The sequence below is a fragment of the Anomaloglossus baeobatrachus genome, chromosome 3, assembly GCF_048569485.1.
Source record: "Anomaloglossus baeobatrachus isolate aAnoBae1 chromosome 3, aAnoBae1.hap1, whole genome shotgun sequence".
NCBI lineage: Eukaryota > Metazoa > Chordata > Amphibia > Anura > Aromobatidae > Anomaloglossus > Anomaloglossus baeobatrachus.
The window spans coordinates 124,840,409-124,850,419 of NC_134355.1; the positions used below are offsets into that span (position 1 = coordinate 124,840,409).

At 49.5% G+C, this 10,011-nt stretch overlaps 1 protein-coding gene across 3 annotated transcripts in view; it reads right to left on the minus strand.

Annotated features, from left to right (window-relative positions):
- LOC142295052 (two pore channel protein 2-like) overlaps nt 1–7,877 on the minus strand; it is a 75,512-nt gene extending 67,635 nt beyond the window's left edge. For 2 of the 3 annotated variants that reach the window (XR_012751349.1, XM_075338122.1), the window contains exon 1: nt 5,276–5,454. Coding sequence is in view for 2 of the 3 variants with exons in the window: in XM_075338122.1 (XP_075194237.1) it covers nt 5,276–5,365 (90 nt within the window). In the remaining variant the exon portion in view is untranslated. Of the gene's footprint in view, nt 1–5,275; nt 5,455–7,801 lie in introns of those variants that run through there. The other variant, XM_075338123.1, reaches the window with a different exon arrangement.
- Between the last annotated feature and the right edge of the window lie 2,134 nt (nt 7,878–10,011).

The following is a 10,011-nucleotide window of genomic DNA, read 5'->3' on the forward strand; positions in this document are numbered from 1 at the left end:
AGTGCCAAATTGCATGCGTTCTGCTTCCCCAGCAGCCTATGGGAAGTCCGAAAATTCAATGCACACCCTGCATTTTTAAACGCAGCGTTTTGGATGCCAAAAATCACTGCGGAAAAAAACAGCAGCATGTCACTTCTTTTGTGCGTTGTAGCTGCGTTCTCCACCCATTGAAATCAATGATGTGGGTCAAAACACAACCAAAATGCACTTGGACTGCATTTTTGTTGCGTTCCGCATGCTTTTTTGGCAAGCAAAACGCAGGTCTTTTCAGTCTCTCTCTGTCGATGTCGGTCAATCTCTCTCTGTCCGTCGGTCTCTCCCCCTCTCTCATACCCACCGAATCCCGATCACCAGCGCGGCGCTGCACGGCTGTCACAAAGCTCTGGCGGCTTTTCCTCTTTTGAAAATGCCTGCCGCTCATTATTCCATCTCGTATTCCCTGCTTTCCCCGACCACCAGTGCCTATGATTGGTTGCAGTGAGACAGCTGTCACTCAGCGTGGGGGCGTGTCTGACTGCAACCAATCACAGCCGCCAGTGGGCAGGTCTATATCATGCAGTAAAATAAATAATTAAAAAAAAAAAACGACTTCCGGTCCCCCCCAATTTTGATACCAGCCAGGGTAAAGCCACACGGCTGAAGGCTGCTATTCTCAGGATTGGGAGCTCCACGTTATGGAGAGCCCCCCAGCCTAACAATATCAGCCAGCAGCCGGCCGGAATTGGCGTATCCATTAGATGCGAGAGTCCTGGGACTCTACCCGGCTCATCCCGAATTGCCCTGGTGCGGTGGCAGGGTAAATATCGGGTAACTAAGCAAAGCGCTTTGCTTAGTTACCAGTTATTTACCCTTGTTACCAAGCGCAGAGTGGCTGGTCGCTGGTGAGATCTGCCTGATTGACAGCTCACCAGCAACCATGTAGCGATGCACCAGCGATCCTTACCATGTCATATCGTGGTCAGAATCACTGGTACGTCGTTTAGTGAGACGGTACCCTAACCCTCTTTGCTGTGTTAATTGCTACCAGGAAGGCGGTTTTCCACGAGAGTATTTGCAGACTTATGGAGGTGATGGGCTCGAAAGGTGGCTGCATTATCCCTTTGAGAACAATGTTTTGGTCCCAAGGGGGAGTCAGATTGGGTTATTTAGGTTGAAGCCTGAGGGCTGATGACAAGAACCTTTTAATCCACTGATGGTTAGCAAGGTTTACATCAAAAAAGAAGCTTAAAGGTGAAAATCTGTACTTTTAGAGTTATAGGGTTATAGCTAGAGTCCGTTTTGCAGGAAGTCCAGAATCTGTGGTATACTGAGATGGAATGGATCCGGAAGTTTGGACTTGCAAAAGGAGGTGAATACTTTCCATATTTTGCCATAGATGGCGTTGGTTACTAGTTTTCTGCTCTTCCGCAGGGTTCTGATTACAATGTCAGAGATGCCTCTGGCTTTTAAGATGGTGGTGTCAGCAGCCAGGCAGCCAATTTTAGGCTCTGAAGGTCCAGATGACATAGAGGACCCTGATGGAGAAGGTTGCCAATCTGAGGAAGTATCAAGGTACCTTCTTGAGCCAAGTTAATTAAAGCCCCAAACCAGCTTCTCTTGGGGCACGGGGGGGCTATTAGAATGGTGGTGACACCTTCAGGCCAGATGTTTTGGAGTGTCCTTGACAGTATGGAAAATTGTGGAAAGGCATATGCTAGTTGGAAGTTCCATGGGTGAGCGATCGTGTCTACCGCTAGACAGTTGTGCCTTGTGTTTAGGGAGAAATAGTGATCTAGCTTGTCACATTGTCGGAGTAGATCCTTACGTTGGACCTCTGGATTAGGGCCGCTGCTACCTTAAGGGATTCCTCCACTGCCTTCAGCTCTCTGAAGTTTAAGGAACGGCAGCGGATTTCGGGTGTCCAGACTCCTTGAAAAAGATGAATGTGCTACCACCGCCCCCCAGCTGGCTGGCATCTGTTGTAACTGACCAGTGGATCTTGATGCCAGGTTACTCCTTTCCGTAGGGTTTTCGGATTTAGACACCAGGCCAGGGAAACCTTTATATGACCTGGGAGGGGAACTCTTTTGTTCAGAGCCTGATCCCGTAAGATAGGATATGAGTCTGAAGAGTGCTTGTATGTGCTTGGACCCAGGCTACTGCTTGAATGCAGGCGGTCATAGACCCCAGTGCGGACATCGCTGACCTTATGGTAGGTGATCGCTGACCCATAAGGACGAGATTTTGTGACGTATCTCCCTGTCTGTCATGTGGAAGGAAAGATAACTGTTTGTGTGAGCTCAATAGAACTGATTTAAGTTTACTATCCATCCCAGGGATCGAAGGATCTTGAGAGTTCTCTCTATGTGGTCTGTTAGGGAAACTGGGGGAGTGACGATTATGAAGTTGTCTAGGTATGGTATGATACAAATCTTCAGCCTCCTGATGAAAGAAACAACCTCTATCATGATCTTGGTGAAGTTTCGAGGTGAGGATGAGATCCCGAACGGACGTATGTTGTATTGATAGTGTTGGACCTGTTGGTCCTGCAGCACTGGAATTTCCGATGGGAGGGATGGATGGGCACATGATAGTATGTGTCTTGTAGATCTAAGGTCAAAATGTTGTACTGGCGACCAATCACAGGGATTTTGGATCTAATTCACTCCATCTTGAAGCGTTTGTAGACAAATGCCCCCAGCCCCTCTTGCGTTGTGTATGCCCCCTCAGCCCCTCTTGCGTTGTGTATGACCCCCCAGCACTTCTTGCATTGTGTATGCCCCCAGCGACTCCTGTGATGTGTATGCCCCCAACCCCTCGTGTTGTGTATGCCCCCCAGCCGCTTTTGCGTTGTGTTTGCCTCCAGCGTCTCCTGTGATGTGTATGCCCGTGTCTCCTTTGATGTGTATGCCCCCAGTGTCTCCTGTGACTTAAACATCACAGGAGGGGCTGGGAGCATTTACATCACAGGAGGGGCTGGGGACATATATATGTCCCCAGCCCCTCATGTAATGTATGTGGCCCCAGCGTCTCTTTGATGTATATACAGCAGTCCCAGCGTCTCCTATCTGATGTGTATACATCAGTCTCCTATGTGATGTATATGCCCCCAGCCCCTCCAGTGATGTATGTGCCTCCAGCGTCTCCTGTGATGTATACACAGTGTCTGTTATGTGATGTATATGATTTACCAATCTTATTAACACAAAGAGTTGCCTGCGCTCCACACCAAGACAAACCTGGAAAAGCAGTTGTCAGAAGCAACATGATTAGTATCATCAAACATCATAACCACACCAAAGAGAAGCAGCCCCGGCCACCATAGTAGGGTGCATTAATTAATTTTTTGACCAAATATAGCAGGGTTATTTTCACATTGATAATTTGGTACGGCCCCCGAAGGTTGGTAGAAATTGCCAAATGGTCCCTGGCAGTAAAAAGGTTCCCCACCCCTGCAGTAGAAGGACCCCGTGTTTATCTTATGGCCACAAGTCCAGGTTTAGAAAGCGTGTCTTTCAAGGCCCAAATTTACAGCATCACATAACTAACATCCACATCGGAGGATTGAAGACACAAGACCTGGTGTGCTGAGACTTGCGGCAGTAATATGGGCAAGAAAATACCACGGCTATATGTGGAAGCAAAGCAACATAAATCAGCCACTAAGTGTATATTCACACATAGAAAATCTGACACGCACTCATGAGACAGAGATCCCTTGGATTTCTGATGTGGATTTTATGCAGTTGTGCAGCAGATTGGCACAAGGATTAACCAGATTGTCATACAATAGGGCTAATCTTCACCATTCCCATCTGAAATAAATCAAATGCAAAAGAATCCAAGAGTAGATTTTCATATTCATGTGTAGAGGGCTGTGATAACCACATTGACATGTATGAGATGTAGATTGTTAGCAGCCATAAGCAGGGAATCTGGGCCAAAATCTGAGTCAAACCCGACAATTGTGAAAAAAATACAGCAAATTCTAAAAATTATAAGCAAAGTGAGTTGCCAGATAAATCAAGCTCCTGAGGGAGAGAAAACACTCGGCTATCGGCTAATATTTACCAGCGCCATGACAAGTGCAAGTCAGCAAAAAGGAATTACGCCTTCAGAAAAACAGTCCTCAGCGATCACTTCTCCAATGAATTGTCCCAGACCCCCGGATTACAGAGCCTACTGCCCCGGATTACGGATCCTACTGCCCCGGATTACGGATCAAACAGCCCCGGGTTGCTCATCCCACTGTCCCCCCCATTGCTCATCCCACTGCCCCCCCATTGCTCATCACACAGTTCCCTTCATTGCTCATCACACAGCCCCCCCCATTGCTCATCACACAGCCCCCCCCCATTGCTCATCAAACAGCCCCCCCCCATTGCTCATCAAACAGCCCCCCCCCATTGCTCATCAAACAGCCCCCCCCCATTGCTCATCAAACAGCCCCCCCCCATTGCTCATCAAACAGCCCCCCCCCATTGCTCATCAAACAGCCCCCCCCCATTGCTCATCAAACAGCCCCCCCCATTGCTCATCACACAGCCCCCCCCCATTGCTCATCACACAGCCCCCCCCATTGCTCATCACACAGCCCCCCCCATTGCTCATCACACAGCCCCCCCCATTGCTCATCACACAGCCCCCCCCATTGCTCATCACACAGCCCCCCCCATTGCTCATTACACAGCCCCCCCCATTGCTCATCACACAGCCCCCCCATTGCTCATCACACAGCCCCCCCATTGCTCATCACACAGCCCCCCCCATTGCTCATCACACAGCCCCCCCCATTGCTCATCACACAGCCCCCCCCATTGCTCATCACACAGCCCCCCCCATTGCTCATCACACAGCCCCCCCCATTGCTCATTACACAGCCCCCCCCATTGCTCATTACACAGCCCCCCCATTGCTCATCACACAGCCCCCCCATTGCTCATCACACAGCCCCCGTCATTGCTCATCACACAGCCCCCGTCATTGCTCATCACACAGCCCCCTTCATTGCTCATCACACAGCCCCCTTCATTGCTCATCACACAGCCCCCTTCATTGCTCATCACACAGCCCCCTTCATTGCTCATCACACAGCCCCCCCCATTGCTCATCACACAGCCCCCCCCATTGCTCATAACACAGCCCCCCCCATTGCTCATAACACAGCCCCCCCCATTGCTCATCACACAGCGCCCCCCTCCACCCGTGATCATCACACAGCCCCCCATTGCTCATCCCACTGCCCCAGATTGCTCATCACACAGCCCTGGACTGACCCCATGCAGCAGACTCCTACCTCCTCAGGATCGTGCCCCGGGACGCGGCATCCTCCCTCTGTTCCGTTATTTCCACTGCAGATATCACTTTTCACCGGACTTTCAGACATGATTTAAAGGAATGTAGCGGATGCAGCGCTCAGCAGAGGGGCTGTGGAGTGTGTGTGGAGTGGGCTGCCGCGGGTGTGAGTGCGGGTCACTCAGCCTCCTCCATACAAGTCACTGATAATAATGAGTAACGAGCGCCCCGTCCGGAGCCGGTCACATGACCGAACGGAAACCGCTCAGCAGGATTGGGGACAGCTCAGATTTCACCTTCCGCAGATGAGCAGCCGCTGGATATGACCGTCCATTCACTGCTGCCTGGGGCTGGGGGATGTCTGGAGAATGCGGGAGTTTGCACTTTGAATTTCTTGCAGACAACTTTTTTTTTTTTCACTTTCTTTTTTCCTTTTTTTGCAAACTTTTTTTTTTTTTGCTGCAACTGAATGCTGTGCTTTCATCTGTTGCCTCTTATATTATCACACTGCTGTGGAGGGAGATCCGCAGTGCACAGACCTTATGTGGAGCAGCTGTGGATGGGTCTTTGGTAATCCTGGCTCCATTACCCCAGGAGATATATATATATATATATATATATATATATATATATATATATATATACAGCATAGTGTGAACGCTGCATTGTCTCCTTTTGTATTTTTTTTTTTGCGCAGAATATTTGGATTTGATTCCATAAAAACGAATTCCTACTCTGTTTAAAGGAAACCTGTCATGTTGGATAATGCTATTAAAATCCAGATATAGGGTCAGTCTGGAGGTTAAATGGAAGCTGTCAGGTCCCCTCTGACCCCAACCCAGCAGGATCACATCGGTATGACTGCATTCCTGGTTTAACCAGCCATGTATAATCTTATTTACTAATATGAATGTTTAAAAGAAGGTTTTATAGGCTCCTCTTTTCCTATGCTAATTAGGGCTTTGACTAGTTGATGGGGCGCCAATTCCCCACACTAGTCGGCACTCTTTCCATGTAATCATGCCCAGTGGCGTAACTAGAGTTTGGACCTGGGAGCCGTCCGTCCCCCCCCCCTAACCAGACAATGACTTTCGGGGTATAGGATAATGATGCCGACACTCTGGATACAGGATAATTATGCTGACACTCAGGGTACGGGATAGTGTTGCTAACATTTGGCTCTTTACCTCAGCACCCAGGTTTCCCATGATCTGAAATCCCTCTTTCTATCAACACCAAGCTTTCCTACGTTCTGATATCCATCTTGTCCTCAGCATGCACCTTCCTCATGCTCTGCTATACATCTTTCCCTCAGCACCCAGCTTCCCCATGCTCTGATATGCATCTTCCCTCAGCACCCAGCTTTCCCATGGTATCAAAGCATGGGAAAGCTGGGTGCTGAGGGAAAGATGTATATCAGAGCATGGGAAAGCTGGGTGCTGAGGGAAAGAGCCTCTTTCCCTCAGCACAAAACTTTCCCATACCATGCTTTTATCTTTGTACCCCCTTGTATATAGCTCTCCAAATACTATAATGGCTCCCACATAGTCTTCCATATAGTATAATGGGTCCCACACAACTCTTCATATATTAAAATGTACCCCCATAGTCTTCCATGTATTATAATGCACCTCCCATAGTCCTCCATGTACAAAATAGCTCTCCAATTATAATACACCTCCCATAGTCCTCCATATATTATAATTCACCCTATAGTCCTCCATATAATAGAATGCACCCCTATAGTCCTCGATATATTATACTGCACCCCCATAGTCCTCCATATACTATAATGCATCCCATAGTCCTCCATGTTTTATAATGCCGCCCCCATAGTCCTTCATATTATATTATGCAGCCTTCATACCATTTAAAGCACCCCCATAGTCCTCCATGTATTATAATGCACCCCCATAGTCCATATATAAGGTGTCCTTCATATTCTATTATGCAGTCCCCATACCGTTTAATGCACCCCCATAGGCCTCTGGCCACGGTGCACTCACTGATTAAAAAAAAACAAAAAAAACCAAAACAAACCACGTCCTCACCTCTCCTCATTCTCCTGCTGCGCTGGTCAGAATCCTGTGCAGTAGTGATGTCACTGCGCTCGGCTGCACTGAGACGTCGAGCTCAGGCACAGGGGAGAATGATGAAGGATGGAGCGGAGCGCTCCGTTCCATCCTTCATTAATACTTTGTGAGATGACGAGTGAAGGTCCGCGGGCGAGGGGGAGCGCGATGCCGCCACTGGCATTGGGCCCCCCTGACTCACGAACCCCAAAGCGGCCACGTGGTCTGCCACTGAACAGTGCAGCTCCTCTCTCACAGAGATGAGATGGCTGCTTCTCTGCTGGGCGGACGCCGGGCTCCTAACCCTGCCGGACCCTGTTGCAGTTGCGATCTCTGCGACTGCGGTCGTTACACCCCTGGTCACGCCCCTGTGCCTGTGATAAAATGATTTCCACAAGCTGTTGTCACCGCAGCTCCTGGAAATCTTGCATATGTGCACGGCTTTGTTCACTCACATTGAACCTCTGAAGTCGGGTGTACATGTCCTGGCCCCAGAGATGCACATCAGTGGAAGAACAGCTTCTGCACTCGTGATCATGCGCAATGCACCTCTCTGAGGGCAGGATGTGAACCCCCGGATTCAGAAGCACAGTGACACTACTAAAATGAGCCGCCCACATGCCCGAGATTTCCAGGAGCTGGCGATTGGCCAACTCATAGAAATCATGTTATCACGGCCACAGGGGTGCGTTAGTATGGAAAGAGGGCTGACTAGTTTGGGAAACAAACTCCCCATCAACTAGTCAAAGGGCTAATTAGCCTAGGAAAAGCAAAGCTTGTAAATCCTTTTTTTAAACATTGAGATAAGTGAATACAGCACTATTATATAGGGCTGGTTAGGAAGGGAATGTAGTCAAACGTATGTGAATGCTGCTTAGGTGGCGGGCACAGAGGAACTGACAGGTTCCATTTAATTGCATCAGAAAGGTGTACTGAAAGCAAGGCTCCTGGGGAAAAATAAAATGGGAGGAAATTAACTGTTTTCCTCTCAGGAGCCGCCGGCTTTCAGTCATAGAGATGTATATTATTATTATTTTATATTATTATGTGCGGTGAAGCTATAGTTACCGTACAGTACACTGTGAGCAGCCACTGTGAACTTATGACCGCTCACTCTAACTGACCGCAGTGCATCTGTGTAGGACTGGCTGTCAATCAAAATGCCGGGGTGTGCTCACAGCCGCTGCTCACATTGTATTGTGCAGTAAATGTAGTGACACGCCTCTATAACTGAAAGCTGGTGTCTCTCAGGAAAGGAATTATTTTCTCCCGGGGGCCGGACTTACAGTACAGCAGTGGGTAATATTCTAACGTTATTAACCTGCATATTAACAGTACATCTGAAGATTTATAGCATTTTCCAACCTTACAGGTTTCCTTTATAGAAGCAGTTGAACTGTTTGGTTTTTTTTTCTATAAAAGTTTATATAGGGAGTCTGAGAAAATAAATCTGCACCGGAACCACGATTAGGCTACATTCCAGCTTTTCATGCGTTTTTTTTATTCCACATATTTTCACATCTTAGGCTAGGTTCACATTTCCGTCAATTTGTATCAGTCACAATCCGCGGCTCTGGTAAACAACGGAATCCGTTTGACGGATTCCGTTGATCCCATATACTTGTATGAGCGGCGGATTGTGATTGATGAGGCTGTGTTGCATCCTCTGCCCGACTGATCAGTCATGGAACGACTGACCGCCGGGCGGCAGGAACGCAGCATGTAACGTTTTTTGAGCAGCGCAATCCGTAGGATTTCGCTGCGCATGCTCTCTCTGGCTCCATGCACACGTAACCAGGGTACACATTGGGTTACTAAGCAATGCGCTTTGCTTAGTTACCTGATATTTACCCTGGCTACGTGTGCAAGGAGTCAGCGCTAAGCGTTGTACGCTGGTAACCAAGGTAAATATCAGGTAACCAAGCAAAGTGCTTTGCTTAGTTCCCCGATATTTACCCTGGCTACGTGCGCAGGGAGGCCGACACTTCCCCGCTCAGCTCCGCCCCCTCCCGGACTCCACTCCGCATGTACACACACACACACACACACACACACACTCACACTCACCTGTCCCCAGCCGTGCAGTCCCCGGCACTTAAGTCCTTAGCACCATGGCCTCGCTCGGCTCCACCCACCCCGCACTCCTCCCCCCCCCGCACACATTCTCGGCGGCCGAATGATCAGCTGATCACCCGGCGGCCAGCTGCTGTGAGCGATCGGCTAATCACCCGGCAACCGGCCGCTGTGAGCGATCGGCTGATCACCCGGCGGCCAGCTGCTGTGAGCGATCGGCTGATCACCCGGTGGCTGTGAGCGATCGGCTGATCACCCGGCGGCCGGCTGATCATCCGGCAACCGGCTGCTGTGAGCGATCACCTGATCACCCGGCGGCCGGCTGCTGTGAGCGATCGGCTGATCACCCGGTGGCTGGCTGCTGTGAGCGATCAGCTGATCACTCTCATTAGCTGGCCGCCGGGAGATCATCTGTTCGCTCTCAAAAGCCGGCGACCGGGTGATCAGCTGATCGCTCACAGCAGCCGGTTGCCGGATGATCAGCCGATCGCTCACAGCAGCCGGTTGCCGGATGATCAGCCGATCGCTCTCTCTTTTTTACAACGGAGTTCGACAATGAATTCCAATTCTTGTCATCCGTTGTACAACGCAT